Source organism: Lissotriton vulgaris, unplaced genomic scaffold (genome assembly GCF_964263255.1).
Source record: "Lissotriton vulgaris unplaced genomic scaffold, aLisVul1.2 SCAFFOLD_1139, whole genome shotgun sequence".
NCBI lineage: Eukaryota > Metazoa > Chordata > Amphibia > Caudata > Salamandridae > Lissotriton > Lissotriton vulgaris.
Window position 1 is genome coordinate 711,576 of NW_028241234.1, and position 21,695 is coordinate 733,270.

At 43.6% G+C, this 21,695-nt stretch overlaps 1 protein-coding gene across 1 annotated transcript in view; it reads left to right on the top strand.

Annotated features, from left to right (window-relative positions):
* Positions 1 to 17,144, top strand: part of LOC147672011 (F-box/WD repeat-containing protein 5-like) — a 78,721-nt gene extending 61,577 nt beyond the window's left edge. The window contains exons 6-7 of the mRNA XM_086948058.1: positions 4,576 to 4,724; positions 16,231 to 17,144. Of these exons, the coding sequence (XP_086804184.1) occupies positions 4,576 to 4,724; positions 16,231 to 16,710 (629 nt within the window). The 3' untranslated portion in view covers positions 16,711 to 17,144. The remainder of the gene's footprint in view (positions 1 to 4,575; positions 4,725 to 16,230) is intronic.
* The last annotated feature ends 4,551 nt before the right edge of the window (positions 17,145 to 21,695 follow it).

Genomic DNA, 21,695 nt, shown 5'->3' on the forward strand with positions numbered 1-21,695 from the left:
CGGATGAAGAGGTAGTGACTGCTATACATAACCGCAAAAGCGGTAAGGCGGCGGGGCCTGATGGCCTGCCCGCTGAGAGATATTTACCTTGCGGGAGATATTGCGCCTTTTCTAACTGTATTATTTAATCAAAGTCTGCTGGAGGGTGATCTACCGCCCATATCTTGGAATAAAGCATCGATTACACTCATTTTGAAACCAGGCAAGGTTTCTTCCGACTGCGGCTCTTATCGCCCTATTTCAATACTCAACACTGACTACAAGATCTTCACGTCACTTTTGGCTAAGAGGTTGGGTCAGGTTGCTCCCTCAGTCCTACATTCCAACCAAAAGGGCTTTGTTAAAGGTTGCCAGCTCTTTGAGCTGACGTACGACTTGATAGGAGCAATCGATATAGCAACTAGCTCCTCATTACCCTTGGCTATTCTCACATTGGACTCCACCAAGGCCTTCGACAGGGTCAACTGGTTGTATCTGTCGGAGGCCGTGGAAAAATTTGGCGTGGGTAGGGCCTTCCGCAGAGCGGTGGAGCTCCTATACCATAATCCATCTGCTTCGGTGTTGGTGAATGGCGGTTTGTCAGAACCATTTACTATTACAAGGGGTACACGACAGGGTTGCCCTCTATCGCCCCTGCTATTTGATCTCTATATTGAGCCGTTTGCTCAAAAAATTCGGGAGGAAAATAACATCATAGACTGGGATAAAAAGGTGTCCCTGTATGCCGACGATATTATGATCATGACTTCAGATATCAGCACTGCATTTCCGACAGCCATAAAGTTAGCATTGGAATTTGGTAACATCTCTGGGTATGAAGTAAACGCCACCAAGACCGAGGTTATGGTGTGGAATAGCTTAACAACTGGGCTTCCTGTGCAACTTTGTGGAAACATGAGATATCTAGGCATAAGAATCGTTAAGGATATAAACCTGATTGCTTCTATAAACTTTACCCTGGTTGCTAAAGAGTGTAGGAAATTAATGGGCTCTTGGGGTCATCTCCCATTGACACTTCTGGGTCGCTCAAATCTAGTCAAAATGTCCATTTGACCTAAGTTGACTTTTATTTTTAACAGTATACCACTATATTTTGAAACTTCACTAATAGCGAAGATGCAGAGTGATATCTCTTCATTTGTTTGGAAGAACAAATGTGTAAGAATAGCCTGGAAGAAATTAAGGCATCGCAGGGAGAAGGGTGGTTTGGCAGACCCGGACCTCCAGACCTATGCCTGGGCCTTTCAGATGTCACATGCCCGAATGTTACTAAAAACTCCATCAGATCAAGACATCGGGTTAATGTTTACAACATTATTACAGTGTGAAGGGATAGGGCAGATGGGGTTTCTTTTTAAGTTTGGAGACCCCAAATTTTTCAAGAAGATCAAACTGAAGGTATTGCTGGGCCTAGCAAAAACTTGGTATAATCTTAGAGTAACTACTAAAATAGGATACTACTAGAATAGATCTCCTATATGGGATCTCCCTATTCCTCCTGGTTGGGTTAACGATGTATTGATAAATCCATTAATAGACGCCGGAATCTCAACATAGGGTGACCTGTTTGTGGAAGGGGACATGCTTTCCTGGGAACATCTAGCAAGCAAGGTGGGCCCCAATCTCTCCAGATTGAAGTTTTTACAAATTTCAAATTGGGCGCAAGCACAATCATCTGGGGCTCCTCGTCGTCCCCAAATGCCCATAGGAGGAAGTAGTCAATTGGAATCTTCTCTTCTTGATAAAACACCGGCACCCAAGGAGGTTTCCTTTTTCTACAACTTAATCTTGGAGGAGATAGACGGGGAATTCCATCTTCCAGACCAACTTTGGGGCTCCTTGTTGCATTCTTTCAATTTGCATGAACTATGGTTAGCCTCCTGTAACGTTCTCTGGGCTATAGTCAAACCAGCTTGGCTTCGCAGAAACCATCTATATACTCTTCACAGGGCTTACTACTCCCCCCAGAGATTGTCTAAATTGTCAACAGGGGATCCGGTGGCGTCTGCCCGGTGCGGCTTAGTGGAGGCCTCGGATGCACACATGTTTTACGACTGTCCACATTTAACATCTTATTGGCAATCAATAGGCAATAAACTAACATCTTCAACAGGCTCAACAGGCTCCACTGTGACTATAGATCTCCGGTTAGTAATATTTGGAGTAGTAGACCAGAAGCGAAGCTCAACTAATAACCTTTTGTTCTACTCTATGCTGGTGGCCCGACGAGAAATCTGCAAGCGATGGAAAGAGGCTTCTCCTCCGACGTTACATGACTGGTGGTCCTCCATGTTACAAATATCAAAGATGGATCTTTCCAGGGCCGGAAAACCAGATAAAAGGGCTTTTTGGCAGAAACTCGATTGGTATCAATAGTTTGAGCTGGGTTTTTTTTCTTCCCCCCCAGTTCCAATGATTACGAAGCCATGATACACTTTTTCTGCTATAACATCTTCAACCTCTTCCTGGGCAAATTGGTGATAAAAGCAATGGTGATAACTGGCTAATGGTAAATATCCGTCTAAAATGATCCAGGGTGCAAAGATTGAATAGGTGAACGACATAGCTGAAGGGTTTTGGCGGATCCTAATATCGAATATACCCCTAGCAGTCTTTGACTGAGACAGCATGTCGGACTCACCATAAGCAACTCTTCCCTGTCCATTGGTTCGACAGATTAGTACCATGGTGGAAAATAGAAACATCAGTAGACATGTTCTACGCCATGTTTGGAAGGATCTGGGAAGAGGAAAAGGTGCCATCAGACTGGAAGGAGGGATAGCTCATCAAGATCCCCCAAAAAGGTGACCTAGCAGCTGCGCAAACTACAGAGGGCTTACTCTTCTATCCACCCCAGGCAAAGTGTTCAACAAGGTCAGATTGCAAAACTGCACATTATTATTGAGCAGTGAATGGAGTGGAATTCCCCCCTCTATGTCAACTTCATCGACTATGAGAAGGCATTCAAGATCATGGATCACCATTAAGGTTGGCAGATAAACTTGTAAGCATCATCAGAAACTCTTACGAAGGAATGACTTGCAAGATAGTCTGCGGAGAACTCACAGAAGCCTTCCAAGAGAGTACTGGAGTCCGCCAGGGTTGTTTGCTCTTGCCTTTTTTCTTCCTGCCGGCCATAGAGTGGATCATCAAGACACCCACAGCAAGGAAAAGAAGTGGGATCCAGTGGACACCTTGGATGCAGGTGGAAGATCTGGACCTCTCAGACTCCCTGACCCTACTCATATGCAGATTCAAGAAAAGACTCACAATGTGGCAGCCGCATCAGCACAACTTGGCCTCAAATTCAGGGGAAAACTCAAGATCCTGAAGGCTAACATGGCCAGAACAACTGCAGTCACTCTTACAGGCAATGCGCTGGACGAGGTTGAGACCCTCACCTACCCCAGGAGGAGTAGTAGGCATAAGTGAGTAAGACTGTGATTGTGAAGGTTCATCATGGTTGCAATGCTGTGCTTCATGCCCATGGGAGATTATAGGGAGTGTCCTTTGCTGTGCTCTGCTTGGCATCTCTATGAACTGTGTCTTGTGCTCTCACAGACCTTGCTTGTGGAGGGACACCATGGTTACCATGATGTGCTGTATGGCCATGTTCTCCAGATTGACTTGAAGAGGAGTCAGACTCCTCATCGTATACAATTCGGCCAATGGAAAATACACTTCCAGAATATGAGCCATCACCCCCCCTTACTCATATGCTGACTCAGTATTTGAACAAGCCAAAAACACTCCTTCATTATTAGACTTAAAACTAGGGCAACAGACAACCTATGAGAAGAGGTATCTGCTTTTACATAAACACTGGCTTCTGTATATTAGGTAGGGGTACTATTACCAATTTGAAAATAATGGTGAGCTGAAAGAATGAATGCACTGCACTGCAGGGGACTGTGAGAAAGTGAGAACACAAAACTGCAAAAGCTAAAAATAAAACTACAAAGTGTCTGATAAAGCAAATAACATGAAAAAATTCAAACGTTCACATGGAAGAATCACAGTAACATTTATCTGGAAACAACCTGTGTTATAAAAACATTATAAACAATACTCCTATTAACAGCTCAAAAGCACACAACAAAAAGGCAATAACAACTTTAACAAACAGGATTGGTTTCAGGCCCGCTGTGCATGCGAATAACCAAGAAAAACAGGAGTCGCACAGGCACTTTAAAGATAAATTATAGTATAGCAAATCATTTAGAAATGACTGACTGACCGTGTTAGAGCAAACATTTCTATTGATTCCACAGCAGTGTCACCCTCTCTGGGTACAACCAGCTTCAAATATCATTTGTGTGCATGAGAGTGCAAGAAATTGAACACAGTTGTAAGCAGTTAGCGTGTCCCAGGGGTAGGATATATAATGTGACCTCTGTTCTGGACATTGGTTCCTGAGACCTTTGAATAGCTACGCGATGAGTAGAAGTGGTTGGGTTGTGTGTGGGAATTCAGCAAAGCTCAGCCTGATAAAGATTTGTAACCTCCTTATTTTTTGCTTGGCCTGGTTAATTTGTTTAGCTGTTCAATTCGTCTTTCTTCCTATTCCTCATCCAGAAAACTTTGAACTCCTGTCTCGTGTGAGAAACAAACCCTATGATGTTTTTGGTTGTTGGTTAAACGAAACCCTCCTAATCTCTGGGAACCTGCACCGAATTGGCCGCATCACATCCTGCTCTGTGCTGTGGCTGAACAATGCATTTCAGGTAACGTGTGTGATAAGGTGCTCCAGTTTAACAAATTTACAAAAATATAGCAACCTTTCATCTTTTTCCATCATAAGGTGATAATTGTTCGTTAGATTGTGATTTTACTCTTTCATTGTGTACTGCATCTTGACACCTTGGCATCATATTGCTTTTAAAAAATGAAAACCTCATTAAAGAAACTAAGCAGAGGCTAAAAGTATTATCTTAGTTGTCTCAACATATTTTTCATACTGTAGAGGGATTTTAAATTGCAGATCTCTTATCAATGCATGCAGTGTTCTTCGGCTTCATGTTTCATGCAGCAAAATATCCTAATTGCTGATTCAGTCCTTAACTATGTGTATATGACTGTTGTAGAAGAAAACTCTTTTCTTTTTTTAAAGAAAGATGTTCTGGGAGAAACTAGAGCATCGAAGTAGCATAAACTACTGCGTCAGTCTCCACAAACCAAAACCAAAATGATAATTCCATCTAAAGTGCATTCTTATGTTTTGTTGATTGGTATATCACGTGCTGCCTTTGGCTACTTGGGAAAATCATTGGGACCACTTACAACCTGCTGTCTAAGTGGCACTTACCTTTCACGAGCTTTTCAGACTCGAATTGAACTGTTTGTACCAAGGTTAAGCAGTAAGTTGTTCCAGATACATGCTTTACAATAACCTAGGATTTTGACACTTTAACCTTCCCCTTTCCGCAATCTCTGTATTGTAATGTGCTCCTGTGAAAATACTTTTTGTTAATGTTTAGGTAAGCATCCTACAGTGGACATTGTATTGTGATGTAATGGCATCTATATAGCTCCTACTACCCATAATGAGGCTTTGAATCCCATTACACCAAGAAGCTCGCTGCTCCGTAATCCAAGGTTAGTGGGTTAACCAGTTGTTATTGTTGTGCTTTCAAGAAAACCATTCCATGCATTTACTGCAGTTTCTTTGTGGTGGTTTAAATTAACAGGGGTTAGCTGTGGGGATCATTGGTGAGGGTAGAGTATGTGAGTTCAGGCAGATGGTGAGATAGTGGAGATTTGATATTGTTAGTTTGCTGTTGATGCTTTCAAAAGGAGAGGTGATTTTTTTTGTTGAATTTTGAAATTAAATGTGGGCAGTTGACAGTAATACAATAATAACGATTTCGTCAAACATGCATGTAACTTAAAGTAGTCTGTTATGAGAAAGAGGAGACATGCAAAGGGTAGAAAGTAGAGGGTCACTTGTATTAAATCGGGGGAAGAGTTTTTCCTACTGGGTTTCAGCAATATTGGGGAAGCTGTCTGAGATAGCATGAGACCTGAAGATGCAAAACATGTTTGATAGTCCTGTAGTAGGTACTTTATTAGTCACTAAAACAGGTGAATAGCCCATATGCTGGTAGGCTCCCACTATGCCAGTGCTTCAGCAAAGACAGCTAATCAGCTCAGGAGTTGAAAGTGCAAGTTAATGGCATGATGTGTATGTATAGGAAATTAAAACTTTCCTAGTAGACATGAAGGAAAGTTTCAGTTCTATTACGGAAGTTGAGGCGAAGATTGTGGTCTACTTTCGTTATTTCCTATGGTGCACAGGAAAAGGTCAACAACAGTCAGCCAATCAACAGTCCAGGCTGTCCACAGTAGTCCTCCTCCTCTGCATCCAGGCCGTCGGGGCAGGAGGGGTTTGAGGGGGGGAGGAGGGGGTATAGTCGGCCATGTCTGTCAAGGCCTTGGGCGTGCCCAAAGTTGGGCGAGCAAGGAAAGCCTTCTTAAGGTGCTTGCATGCCCTAAAGTCAATGCCCAAATCATTTCTGCGTTTAGCAGCATGTTTAATGGAGGGAGTAGGTCCCAGATTAGAATGGGGTGTTTGAGCATCAGTCAATCAATCAGGGATTTGTAGAGCACACTACTCTCCTGTGAGGGTCTCAAGGCGCTTGGGGGAGGGGGATTTCTGGCAGTTGCGGTCCTTCGAAGAGCCAGGTCTTGAGGCTCTTCATGAATGCCTGCAGTTTGGGGCTTTGTCTGATGCTGAGGGGGGAGTTTTTTCCAGGTCTTGGCCGCGATGTAGGGTCTGTCTCCCGTTCTGGCTCTTTGGATACGAGGGATTTCGGCCAAGGCTAGGTCAGTGGAGCAGAGGTTTCTCTTGGGGGTGTGAAAGGAGATTCTTCGGTTGAGTATTGGGGTCTGGTGTTATGGAGGGCTTTGTAGGTGTGTGTGAGCAACTTGAAGGTCACTCTTTTTTTAGACGGGGAGCCAGTGGAGGTCTTATAGGTGCTGTGTGATGTGGTCTTGTTGTGGGATGCTGAGGACAAGTCTGACTGCGGTGTTCTGAACGGTCTGGAGTTTGTGAAGTAGAGATTTGTTGGTTTCTGCGTAGAGGGTGTTCCCATAGCCCAGTCTGCTGGTGCATGGGGGATGGTCTTCCTGGATTTGGGAGGGATCCATTTGAAGTTCTTGCGGACTATGCAGAGGGTGTTGAAGCACGTGAAGAATACAGAGTTGATCTGTTGGTTCATGGTGAGGGAGGAGTCGTGTATGATGCAGAGGTTGCGGGCGTGGCTTGTGAGTGTGCAAGGGTTACAGAGGGCGGGGGGCCATCAGGTGTCGTCCCACATGGGGGGTATGGATCTGAGGAGGAGGACTTCCGTTTTCTCCTAGTTGAGTTTCAGGCAGCTGCTGCTCATCCAGGATGCAACGTCCTTCATTCCTTCCTAAAAACTGTGCCTGGTGATGTTGGGTACCTTGGTGAAGGAGAGGATGAGCTGGGTGTCGTCTGTGTTGGATATTATGCTGAGTCTGTATTTTCTGACGATGGTCATGCATATGTCATCTCCATAAGGGCGGCGCTCGAAGCGCGCAATGGCTGCTGCCACCGCCTGGTGGATGGAGGTATCCACTGCCTCACCAAATTCATCATCCAAAGGGAGGACCTGTAAGGACTCCTCCTCAGTCTTCCTCCATGACCCCATTGAGGTGTATATCTTAATAGGGAGTAGCAGGTGTACCTGCTGCTCACAACTGGCAGCCTTGCAGGCTGGAGTATAAAACCAACTGTGAGTAAAATGAAGAAGCATAAGGCTTTATATTTTGGGAATTGCAACAGATTTATTTTTGGTCGCACTGAGCATGGAAAAAAAAACTGGCTTCTGCCCTGGGATGACTTTCCCTACCGTCGCCAGGTGTCACAGGAGGGTAGAGTGGAGGAGGGGCGCTAAGAGCACGTTGTGGAGGCACATGAGTACTACTGACCCACCCACACACAGACGTCGGCTGTTTATTTTTAGTACAGACCCGTACACAACGGGCGTCTGGGCTTCCAGGTGGCTCGGGCAGGCATAGGTTCCGTGGGGGCGCTGGCTTGTCAGTTCCATGCCTCCTAAGACTTCAAGGAGCACCCCGAGTGGAGCGATGAAAAGCGCTCCCGCGACCCATGACAAAACCGGCGGCTCAACCTCTGATTATACTGTAATAGCACAATTTGACGTAAAATACAATAAATACGATTAATATCAAGAGCAGTAAAAAAATTGTCACTTAACTGCTGGAAGCAGGAAAAGAAAGAGGAAGCTATCCAAGGGAATTCTACCTTTGTGGATATCCTGGACTGCTGATTGTTGTCGAACTTTTTCATTTGCACCAGGGGAACGAAAGTTTTTAAGTTTATTTTGTTGAAGACTGCTGGAAAGAAAATAAAGAAAGTAGGGCATAATCCTCGCCTCCGGTACGGCAATAGAATTACCAAGAGGTTTAGGGCCAGATGTACGACTCACCAATTTGCGACTCGCAATTTGCATCGCATTTGCGACTCACAATTTGCGACTCACAAATTGGGATGTAAAACAGTGTCTCGGACACTGTTTGCAATTCCTAATGGGTTCACAAATTGCATGCCTCATTAATATTAATGAGGCAGGCGCAATTTGCGACCCCATTAGGAATGGCTAGCACTCACAGGGATGGTGGCCTGCTGCGTTCAGCAGACCACCATGTCAGCAGACCACCATGTCTGTGACTGCTTTTAAATAAAGCCGTTTTTAAAAAAGAAATGCGAAAATGGGATGCTTTAAAAAAAAAAAAAAAAAACTTTTCAGTTTAATTTTTAGGGCTCGCCTAGCGTTGCAGCGCAGATGCGCAGGTCTCGCCTAGCGTTGCAGCGCAGATGTGTAGCACGCTCTGTGAGTAATGTAATGCGACTCAGAAATTGGGGTGTAAAACAGTGTTTCAGACACTGTTTGCAATTCCTAATGGGTTCACAAATTGTATACCTCAATATTATTAATGAGGCAGGCGCAATTTGCGACCCCATTAGGAATGGCTAGCACTCATAGGGATGGTCATGCTGGGGTCAGCAGACCACCATGCCTGTGACTGCTTTTAAATAAAGCGTAGCCCAAAATAGGATGCATTAAAAAAAAATATGTATGTATGTATATATATATATATATATATATATATATATATATATATATATAACTTTTCAGTTTCATTTTTAGGTCTCGCCCGCTCTGTGATTGCTAATGTAATCAGGAGATTTCATCATTTTCATTGGGTCGCATCAGCGTCTATGGTTAACACTGGCTTCCCATTGAAAAGGATGCTTCTTAGTTAAGGAATTTCTTATCTAAAGGGGGTGTGCTATATAAACAAACCGTGAAGCAAAGGATCTAGTCCGGATGGGCGGTCCGAAAAGTAGACCGGGCAGTAGCGAATGACAACAGTTTCCCCTTTCTTCTGTCCCTCTACCCGAGCAGAGCACGCTCTTAACATGATTCCGCTTCACCCTCGAAAAACACTAACTCTGCACACCACTAAGCCAATCTGCCCGAAACTTTCAAGGATCGAATGAAAGTGAAATAAATTTGGGTTAATTTTTATGCAGATTTGTCAAATTTCAGCGACGTTATGATCCAAGCACCAAAAAAATGCTTTTCTTTGCGTTCGGCCTTTGTACAACAGTACAGTGTCAGATTCTCAGCCGCTATCACGTAGAGTTAAAATGTGAGACGCGTGTTTTTAGCTTAGAGACCTACCTCATTGGTGTTTGAGCCCCCAGCTCCCCGCCTCCCTCTGAGCAGTCAGGTGGAGGCGGACGCTTCGTCATGGTGTCGTATGACTTTCAGTGAAACAGTTGCAAAATGTGAAGTGTTCTCACTGCCTGATTCCAGGGTTGCACTTAATGCAGGCGAAGCTGCGCGGCCGTCGCATGGAGCTGCGCACGCGGGGGCACCAACAGACCCTATTGGACCGTGAAACTCATTAGTTTCAGGGCACGATAAGGGGGCGCATGCTCCTGGCTTTGTTGACAACATGCCAGCTCACCTGGGCAGCCCAGGTTACTCCCCCAAACATTGTTCTAATCCTGACCGACGACCAGGACACAGAGCTGGGGGGCACGGTGAGTGTGTGCTTCTTCGTTTCCGGCTGTCCCTAGATTTATTCAAAGTCCTAGGAGGGTGTTTCATTATGTTTTGTAGACTTTAGAAGCAGCAAAATAGCTACACGGATCTCAACCTGGAATGTTGTAGGTTTAAGTCGAGAAACTAACTGCGCGCAGTAAACCGATTGTCTTGTTTTGCGAAGTCACTTATTGAATGAGCAATTAACTCTGCGTAGGTGTTACATGCCTCAGCTGCCTGGTTTCATCCTCTCCAGTCACACTGAGCATGAAATACAAACTGAGTAACAGTAACAAGCTTTTCCAATGCAATAGGTCTCGCATTTAAGCAAGTTTGAGCTATTGGCATTGTAAATGACAATGCCTTTTCTATGTTTTGGTTTTTAAAACATAAATAAAAGGCATTGCCATTTACAATGCCAATAGCTTAAACTTGTGTAAATGTGAAACCTTTTGCATTGCAAATGCTTGTTTAAGGGCCTGCCTGTCCTTAAAAAATATTTTGTGACCCATTCACAAAGGTGAAGGGGGTCTTCAAGTAGGCGGTTAATTGCGAACATTCATACATACAAATGCAAGTCGCTATTAAGAAGGGAAGCCCTTAATAGCGAGTCGCAAACCTCATTTTGCGAATCAGTAAATTTTACTGATTCACAAAATGTTGTTTGTACATGGCCATGCCCTAAATTGCAGTCGCAAACTGGCCATTTGCCCATTTGCAACCTCGATTTGAGGTCGTACATCGGGCCCTTAGTTTGTGCTCACAGGAAAGAGTAACCTCTTGATCATAGCAGCATTAGAGAATATAAAGAATAAACCATGCAAATTCTGAAAAGGAGTTTGGGCAATTGTCTTCTGATCAAAATTAAAGTTTGACTCCCAGTATTAATTAGGGGAGCAAAGTGGGACCCTCTGTATAACCCTGGTTTAGCATGCCACAAAATGAGGTTGGGTACAGCTTCCCTACATAGTCGAAGTGTACTGCCTGCATTCCTGAGGCTGGTAGGTGGAGATCTGACAGTGATATTTATTGAAGAGTCTGTTAGGAAGGGGTTGCTGATTAATCTTCCTGAAGCACTTCCTTTTGGAATGGGTGAGGGGTGGAACTGCAGATTCCGTTGTGCAAAGTGAAGGGCAACCTTTAGGTGAAGCTCAACCATATGTCTTCCTTGGTCACGCTTTAATTTCAGCTGGTGACAGAAGGGCAGGAATCTCACACCCGTTTATGCTACTGTTGTGGATGCTACAGACCAGAGACTACACGCTGTGGGGGGGCAGCATTACATAAAGGCTGATAAATAAACCAAGATCACTAGAATAAGCATACAGGTCTGAAAACGCATCTGCTCAGTAAATTAGAAAAGGGCAAATGGGGTTGCAACATAACAAAACGAGAGACATGAAAAAGTGCCTTCCAAGGTCCGGGGGAGAGAGCAGAGGATCACTGTATGCATGAACACCTTCAACTCTGACAAGTTGTTGACTCCTGTAGGGTCTCCATCACCTTTTTGGGTGCTGCCTGCTCCTTTGTGCGCTGGAAGTTTACCCTGAAACCCAGGGTTCCATCACAGCTGTACTATGGCAGCAAAGCCACCAGACTATTCACATAGTATGGGTCTTCTCTCCTATCTGGGTTCTCACACCCCAGCATGTCAATCCCCAAAAGCACCAGCAGGAACAACCATAGGGGCCAGTTGCCTAATTAACACCCTTGTAAGGAAATCCTTACTACACTCACTTTTGCTCCCAAAAAGTATTTAAGAGATGTGTCTCAATAAAAGACTTAAATCCAAGACTGGTTTTTGAAACAGTAGAAACTCAGACTTAATCCATAATTGAAACATTAAGATGTCTGCCAAAACATTCATCAGAATGTTGCTGTAAAGTTTAAATATAACCTATATACAGTGTGTTAGACCTGGCACCATTGGCTTGGGTTACCTCTGTATTTTTGTCTTTGCCTCCTGTGTTTTTCCTGTGTGTTGGACTTCGTTTTTGCTGGTCTAGATGCTTTGGGCACTTTGCCACTGCTCTTCAGTGCCAACATGCAAGTGCTCCCTTTGCAAAATATTGTTCTGGATTAGTGATTCCATGATTGGCATATTTGATTTACTAGTCGGTCCCTAGTACAGTGCACTGTGTTTGCCCAGGGCCTGTAAATCAAATGCTGCTGGTGGGGTGCAGCACTGATTTTGCCTCCCAAGTAAGCAGAATGTAAATATAACTGAGACCTGCCATTGCAGAGCCTGTATGCAGTCTGGTACTGCCATGTCGACCTGGCAAGTGCACCCACTTGCCATGCCCTAACCTTCCCTTTTCTTACATGTGCGACACCCCTAAGGTAGGCCCAAGGTACCCCTGTGGGCAGGGTGCAGTGTATTTGAAAGGTTGGACATGTGCTGTATGTGTGGCATGTCCTGATAGTGAAATACTGCCAATCTCGTTTTCACCATTGCAAGGCTATCTGTTCCCATAGAATTGAATGGGGAGTTTTCTTATAACGTTTTATAAACATAACTGTTTGATATGCCTGAACTCAGAATGTTAAGATGCATCTTTTAGTGAGAGTGATTTTTACTTTCTGTGTTTGAAAATACCACTTTTAGAAAGTAGTTATTTTCTTGCTTAGTTAACTGTCTGGATTTAGTGTGACCGGGGCTGGGAAGGTGCAGTGGCTCCAAAGAGTCTGGAGGAGTCAGGGCTGGGCTGAATAGACCTGGGCTGCGTTTAGAGTAGGGGGAGGAGATTTCCTTTTACCGGAATGGGCCTGGTGTGCCTTCCACAATGCTGTCTCCACCTCCTACCAGGAAGCTGCACCTGTGAGGTCAGACCTGGTTTTGACTGGGCACAGACACTCTCTGCCTTCAGAGAATACATTATTTATTATTTATTTATAGGTTTTATATAGCGCCTGAGTCACCCCCGCAGGGGTATCTCTGTGCTATGGATTGCACACTAGACAGACATGCAAATGGTTTTGCTGTGTAAATATTGGGGTCCAGACCCCAGAACCTCAGATCACTTTTGGACTTCAAGAGGAACCTTGCCGAGCTGAGAAACTGGAGGAGGAGTACTGCCCCTTTTGCTGTGTGCTGTCTGGGGTTGGCCTGCAGTGGCTGTTTCTGTCACGGAGAGGAACTGTGTGTGCATCATGCTTGAGAAAGAATCTCCAAGGGCTTGAAGTGGAGCTTGCCCCTGTTCAAGAGGTCTCAGGAACAGCAAAGACCTCACCATTGTTCTGGGCACCGTCTCTGGTTCCGGTCGCCGCAGAAGTAAAGGGTAACCGGCTCCGTCACCGAGTCCATCGCAGACTCTGTGTCCTGAAGGCACCGCAGAGAGCACCTCCTCGCTTCGCAATGCAACCCTGGTCTCACCGACTCCATCAACTAGCCGCTGCACCAAGTCGTGAGGACACCGCCCGCTGCAACGCTTCCAACTCACATCGCAACTGCGACGGTTGCCCCTGACCGGCCCGTACCATAGCATTGGCCGCAACAAGAAAGGTAATGTCTCCTTCTCTGTCGATGCTTTAGCTAAACCCGTACCGACGCGGTTGGCTGCACTTCTTAGACTATGTTGTGTTCAGTATCACGGAAGTCCCCAAAAGAGCAACCGAGTCGGAGGAACTGTGTTTTTCACGTTATTCCTGCAATTTAAAGGTTATTTTGCACAGTAGCTATTTTTACAGTATTGTAAGTTGGATTTTTTAAAATTTATTTTTGGTCTTGTTGATTTAGATACACTTTTGCTTATTTTTCTAAACTGGTGTGGTGTCCATTTGTAGTGTTTTGACTGTGTTACTGTATGCATGCATAAATGCTTTACACACTGCCTCCGAGATAAGCCTGTCTGCTCATGCCAAGCTACCAAGGGGGTGAGCAGGGGTTATTTTGGAAGTATATCCCCCATACCCTGACTAGGAAGAAGGGTCCCTACTTGGATAAAGGGGCAAATCTTTGCCAACTTGAGACCCCCATTTCTAACACCGTGCTTAATTTGAGCCTGTGGTTTCCAGTGCTCGGCACCAGCACTTAATTGCCAACACCAGCGCTTGTGACAGTCTGCCACATGGTGGCGCTGTCTGGCTAATTTAGAGATCAACTCAACAACAGTTAATTATTAATTCAATATAAACGAAAAATGACTAATACCTCCCGCCCAAACCATTCTTTTAGCTTTGGAGGCCTGATATAGTCTGATTGTCACACTTGAAGGGGTGTGATGGTTAGTAGTTGTGTTAATATTGTCATTTGCAGCAGTGGCCGGGGCAATGTGTGCTGCAATCTGCAGTGGCCTCCTGACGCGAGCCCTGGCACTTATTATTTTTTTACAAATTAAGCACTGCCTGTATAGGCTTATTGCTGTTATAAGCCATGATGTTTTGCTTGCACAATAATGATGTCTGTCTAGATTGGGTTGTTTAGACACACTAAATGTTTGAAACCACATTAAGGTGTCGGTCAAAACATTCAACATAATGTTTCTGTAAAGTTTGGAGGATAACATATATAGGCTTATTACTGTTAAAATAAATGAAAGTGTGCTTTGCCCACTAATTATATCTCTCTAGATTCAGATGTTTAGACACACTAAATTAAACCTGAATCTTGATGGCAATAAAGCATTGCTTTTGCTTTTTAAAACTTTTAAAGCAACACTACATCATCAGATTACACTGGTGAAATCAAGCATTCAAGATTTTTCCTAAACAGTGAAGTAGTGTGGGATTTGCATGTCATTTTGTAACGGTGAATGGTAGACTATTGCCAGAAAAATCATTAGGAATTGGTAAAATACATAATTCATTAACTTTATTCCTGCAAACATTAATTGGTGGCTACAGTATCCATGCCAGTGATTTACAGTGATGGTCCTACAGGGCTACATCGAAGATGCAGTTTTCGATTGAATTTACAAACAGTAAATCTTATTGTCAACAAATTTACATAGTGTTCACCTTGCAATGGGTGATACCCATCTACATTGGACACGCTTATCTAGGGCAACCCTTTGAATGAAAACTATCACTGTGTAAGTGGTTGGATAGAAAAGGTGATCCTTGAAGATGGGATCCGACCTGCCTGCACTTTATTGAAACGCCCTTCACCGTAGCCATTAGTTGCTGTAATCTGACAGTTTCAGTTCTGTCCTACATCTATCAGGCCTCTGAGTTCTTCTGCCTTAAAGAGATCCTGTGGTCTGGAGAGTGTTGGTTGACTTTAATGGGTGGATCGCCGTGGTCACTAAAAGGTGGTTAATGTATTTTACACCTCACACATCATGCATACTTAGGAGTATGTCACATATGCAACATCACGTTGTCTTTGACTAGGTGTTAACTACAGCACGGTAGACTGCTACAAAGCAAGCTGTCAACCTGCAGCTTAGTTCCTCTAGGTGCTTTTTTTTTTTCTTCTAAACATCCCACATTTTACTCACCAGACCTACCGACTAATTTATGACTCTGTGCTTAAATATGAGGTGTCACTGAATATTACTCGACCATTGCGGTCCTCCATATGATCAAACTCACTTTGGTTTTCCATTCTGGCTCCATCTTTGATGGTGAGCATGCGTCATGTAGAATGATGTTTATTCATACTCTGGAGCGACCACGAGTATAGTGGAAAAGAGAGGCCCCATCAGTCTGGCCATTTTCCAGAGGGAACCTGCCCTTTTGAATATTCCACACACCTGAGTGAAGGTTGTTCATCAGGAGGTGGCTCCCTTCCATTTTGTATTGTCGTCAAAAAAGCAGTGAACTTCTGGAAGTTAGTCATTTGGTGGCATCCCCTCTCTTTTTAATCATGAGTTTAACGTTTTGTAAGGTGCAAAGACTGGTCTACCTCTACATAACCAAGTAATTCACTGATCACACCTCTTTGATGGAAGATTTGATATTGACGAGTAGTGAGAAATGCTGGTAGGACCTTATTGTGTGTGGGTTGGATGGGAGATGGTGGGGTTGCCATGTCCATTCCTCTATTCCCTTATTTGTTGACAGACATGATTTAGGAATTGTATTACTACAGTATCTGTAGCACAAAAAAGACTACTTGATTGTAAAGACATTTTTCTGCAAATTAACTATATCCCTACTGCCTCTAACACAAGATTTGTTTTCCTTGTTTTAGGATGTAGAATCTGAGAATGTTAACGTGGTAAAGAGATTGTTTAAACTTCAGAATCTAAATGCCAGCACTATCAGAACTGTGATGGTAGCAGACTGTGCCCGTCATGATTCCCCTGACCTTCTCCTTGATTATAATGAGCAACAGAATGAGGCAACTTCTACTGCCTGGCAGGTGGACATGGCGAACCAGAACAAGGAAGGAATGGAAATGCTAGAAGTATTTCTGAATGAAGCAGAAGAGCAGGCAGACGTGGGTGCCAATGACCGATTGCAGCTCTTCTTGGGGGACCTAATGGAGGGACGCGTCAGGCCTGTTCCAACCGAGCAAGAACTAGAGGCAAAAGTTGCAGAACTATTTGCGTGTTACAGGACTAAGTCACCTGAAAGGAATCTTCTCTCATCAGATGGGGCCTACAAAAAGAAGTACTTGATCTTCACCACAGGATGCCTCACCTACTCTCCTCACCAGATAGGTACTTAATAACCAAATTGGTTTCTGTTATCTGTTAATATAGTAAAATGGGGTCTGTGTTGCTAAGTTATTGTGCAATAATCACCTCCTGAGCACACTTGTTTTCTAATCAGGCTCCTGTCTTATGTCTACATAAATTATGGATCATAATATAGTCCAGCCAAAAGTGGTAAACTGGTACTTTTTACCAACTGACATGTTAAACTGGGTTGTTCAACATTTCATTGTGAGGTATCCTGAACACCTGAAGGACTGGCAGTCTACAGGTGTATTAAAACCTGCCAATTAGCTTACCGCACAGCATACATATTTGGTCACCTGCAAAATCTAGGATGTGACCCATCTACGTTGGGCACGCGTATCTCGGGCAACCCTAGTGAACAATAAATTATTTGTTGTGAACCGCACACCAGTCTATTTAAACATTTATCGAAACACAAAAATGTGAGTGTGACTTTGTTTAATAGTTTATGATTTTACTTGATTAGCAAAATGTTCATTACATTGAGTGTGATGCTCAGGTCACTCTGTGAGGGCCGTATTAGTGACTTTGTGTTGCCAAATCACTGTTTAACATGGTAAGTTCTTTTGAGCTAAGCATTCGGCTCTACGTTTGTAAGGACGTGGGAAAAGGCAGCATAATGGCTGTAGACTTTAAATTTAGTTCTGAAACTTATAATGCTCAAAAAAGCGAAAATGAAGGTCAGATCAGTTTGACAACATTGAGCATGAAAGGAAAATAAAGGCCTTGGGTAACTTCCAGCCATCAAGTTTAAGTGAACTGTTTGATACACTGTAACTGTCAGAACTTTACCTGGGGAGAATGGCAAGCCCCAGAGAAATGAGGCTTTATGCACTGGCCAGACATTAAATCTGACTTTCCCAGAAAACGTCTCAATTGCATGCTGTACAGCTCACTGAATGACGCAGAGAGACTTCAGGACACTTTGTTTGGGGTCAAGGGCAACTAGTTTTCAAATGTATTTAGTCCCTTGGGACAAGTAGGGGAACCCCCTGAAGTAATCAAAAATCCTTCCAGGGGTCTCACTGATACTTAGTCCTTTTAAACCTACGAAGAAGAAATTGGCACAGAAGCTGAAATATAAAAGAGCATCTTTATTAACCTCAAATGAGTGAGACTACGTCACACAGAAGCCTTAGCAACTGAATGAGGCAGTCTAAGGAGTACAGAAAACTGGGGCTTTGTATATGCTTAGAGTTACATAGTAAGCCTAAATGCAAGGGGCACTCCTGGCTCATGTAAGCATGCAAAATGACTAAGATGGGCATACAAGATCTACTTGCTCAACAAAGTGGGAGGAGAGTTACTTCTCCATACAGCAGCAAAAATAGACAGTTATACTAGAGAAGCAGGTGCATTCTACTAGCTAGGCCCTTCTGGGCATGTGCAAAGTGGAAGATGCTAAATATAGTTTGTCTCTAGGCAGATTTCAAGAGCAGTTAACACTGAGGGAGGACAAAGCACATGGCAAACAAAATGGCTGCCAGAAATACAAAATGGCTTTCACAAAGCGGATAAGATAACTTCTAAATACAGGATGGCTTCAGCTAAATGCTAACCCATTGCTATCAATTTAAGACACCCCTGCAGCACAACCCTGTGGCTGCCAGTTTGCAGTACCACATTATGGATCAGGGAAGGGCACTGTCTGCAGTTAAGGTAATATTTTTGTCCATATGTTAATGGTGTTCAAACTTGTATTCATAGTTCATTAATTTAAAGACTTTTTTGTTATGGGGAGCTCTAAGTAAATTTTGTAAGCTCTGACTGCACTACTGACAGTGGTTCCAGTATAAAAATGTGTACACATGTTATCAAAGTTTAGCAAAATACGAGGCTATGTGTAATGCTCCCAGAATGCTCTCTGATTTTATGCAAATATTTGAAGACGCTTGAAAGCAAGATTCATCATTCTTTGCTTTCAAAATAAAATGTTCATAAAAAAATAAAAGCAGGAATAAAAACATTTAGCTAAACTACTGTAAAACCTCAGGTACCATTTCTTTGCAGCATCATTTAGTAACATGTGTTTACGCATGCTAGTATTTCCCAAAAAAATTCATAATGGAAAATCGATGTAACCAATTTCAATAAATGTATGGGAAATAAAAATAAACAAGCATTGGCAAAGCCAGTAGGTCTGAAATTAGCGGTCAGCTTTTTAGTGTTATCAATGTCTGTCTTCTTTTGGCATGGGTTTTTATAAAACCTTATGGGTGTGGAAGCTGCCGGTCCCTCACCATTATAAACAAAGTTGGTAAACGCAAAAATGTTTTTGGTCTCAAAAGGCACACACTGACACAGCAGTTACTGGCACTGAACAAAACTACTCTGTGCCGATATGCTCCTTGTGAAAGAGCAGAATGCTGCCACTCATAGTGAAGCCAACCGAGGCAGAGGGAGAGAGACAGAATTTTAATAAACACAAAAGGTCACAGTCAATGCCAGACCAAATTAGTGGACCAATTATTAAAGAAAGTCTCAAAAGTGCACCCATGGTATATGTCTTTGCAATAATTGCAGCTATGCAGCTTTCGTTAATGCCCAAGAATTTACAGACGTAGGACACGAAATAGTACTCCTAGAAAATATTTGTGAACTGCATTTTAGCTAGAGCAAATTTGCATGTGTAGATTTGCTCATGTGAAAATCCGAGTGGTTGCAAGTTCTCTTTCCCTCCAACCACTTTTTCCCCCAAATCTTGAAGAAGGTTTAAATCTGACATTGTCAGGAGTAAATTTCCAACATTTCTCAGTATGGGAAAAGATTAGAGAGGAGTTGTTGAAAACCCTTAAAACATGCAAGTTAGTAGTAAGTACTCAAACACTACTATGGTATGAGCCCTGGCGTAATCAGAGAGGCTATATCAGAGCTCTTATATAGTGAGAATGCTGCCATAATGTGTCACCGCACTACCTGGCACCAAAGAGACAAGTGGATTTTGTAACCGCACAAGTAGATTTGTGAAGAACCCTGCCCCATGGACAAGTAGATATTTTATTATATTCCACACCCTTGATGACAACTGTTAGAACCGGCTGTCTCTAGTTGGCAGAGGTATACACTTCTGACAAACAGGGACACACCTTTTCTAGTCAGGGCAAGGGGATCACACCCTTCGATAACCCCTGCTCACCCCCTTGGTAGCTTGGCAGAGCAGACAGGCTTATCTCAGAGGCTGTGTGTTAAGCATTTATGACCACATACAGTAATAAAGTGAATACACTACAAATGGACACGACACAGTAGTATTATAAAAATAAGTATTTTTATATAAGGCTTAGCACAAGACCAAATAACGACAAAAATGTACACAATCTTAATAAATACTCTGGGAAGGGAAATAGGATAGTTCAAAGGTAGTTTCTTCTTTAGCACAAAAAGTCTTTAGTATCAAAGCCAATCTTCTTCTTGGCAATACAGTTCTTAGCAACAGGGTAACCCACACGGGGGCTACACGACGTCGAGGCAAAGTGGGCCAACAATGCTAACTCATATGCTTTAAACCACTGACCAATATCTTCGTTCCTATGATAATCTTTTATCACATCTTTGGGAAAGTAAAACTTACTTTCTGCAGGCTCGGATGGGTTGCTGCCACCAGAGGGATTCAATTCTAACTTTTTAGCTTGGATGTCCAACTCCCTCAACTTGGTATCACGCTCCAAAGCTAACTTCTCTCTTTCAAAATCTAACCTTTTGGTCTCCAAATCAGCTTCTCTTCTACCTCTTGCATTTTCTAACTCCAACTGCCCATTTATCTTTAGCCTTGCCATTTCCATGTTGTACGCACGCTCCTTCGCCCTTTCTTCTCGTTCTTCAGGGGAAAGACCTTTGGAGGAAACACTGCTTCCGGGAGAGGACTCGGGCCCATTCGCTGGCGCCTCCTCATCCCCTTCCACTGGCGGTACCACCACCGGATCAGTGGGATCTCTGGCTTCCAACCAGGCCTGCAATGCTTTGAGATAGGTTTCCTTAGCCTTGAGACCTTTGGTAGGAACTTTAAACTTCTTGCAAAAGGATTTCAACTCCTCCAATCTGTAGACGTTTAACTTCGCTCTGTCGAATTCCTCCTCAACAACAACAACAGGGGTAGTGACTCCGGTGTCACTCATGGTCAAAACTGGCAGTGTTCAAAAAATCAAGCTTCAGAAAAGCGGAGAACCAAAAATAGGATCCTTCCAAATTAGATTGTGACTGCGCTATGGTCTGCTTTCACTGTGTAGCGCACACTAATCACTGCACATGGGTCATAAATGCAAGGTCCAAATCCTCACTGCTGCATCCAATGTTAGAACCGGCTGTCTCTAGTTGGCAGAGGTATACACTTCTGACAAATAGGGACACACCTTTTCTAGTCAGGGCAAGGGGATCACACCCTTCGATAACCCCTGCTCACCCCCTTGGTAGCTTGGCAGAGCAGATAGGCTTATCTCAGAGGCTGTGTGTTAAGCATTTATGACCACATACAGTAATAAAGTGAATACACTACAAATGGACACGACACAGTAGTATTATAAAAATAAGTATTTTTATATAAGGCTTAGCACAAGACCAAATAACGACAAAAATGTACACAATCTTAATAAATACTCTGGGAAGGGAAATAGGATAGTTCAAAGGTAGTTTCTTCTTTAGCACAAAAAATCTTTAGTATCAAAGCCAATCTTCTTCTTGGTAATATAGTTCTTAGCAACAGGGTAACCCACACGGGGGCTACACGACGTCGAGGCAAAGTTAATCCAAAGGTTCGGCGTCGACCGCGAGGAGCGCTACGTCGAGCCCGGAGTCACACGGACCCCCAACAACACAGTACCTTTAGAAAAATGAAGCACACGATGATCAGCGGCGTCGAGCAATCCGGCGTTGCGTCTTCGGTGTCGATCAGGCCTCAGCAGGCGTCGTCGATGATGCGGTTGCACAGAGTGAGCAGCGCTCACGGCGTCGAGAGGGCCCACAGTTGATGCGGTCA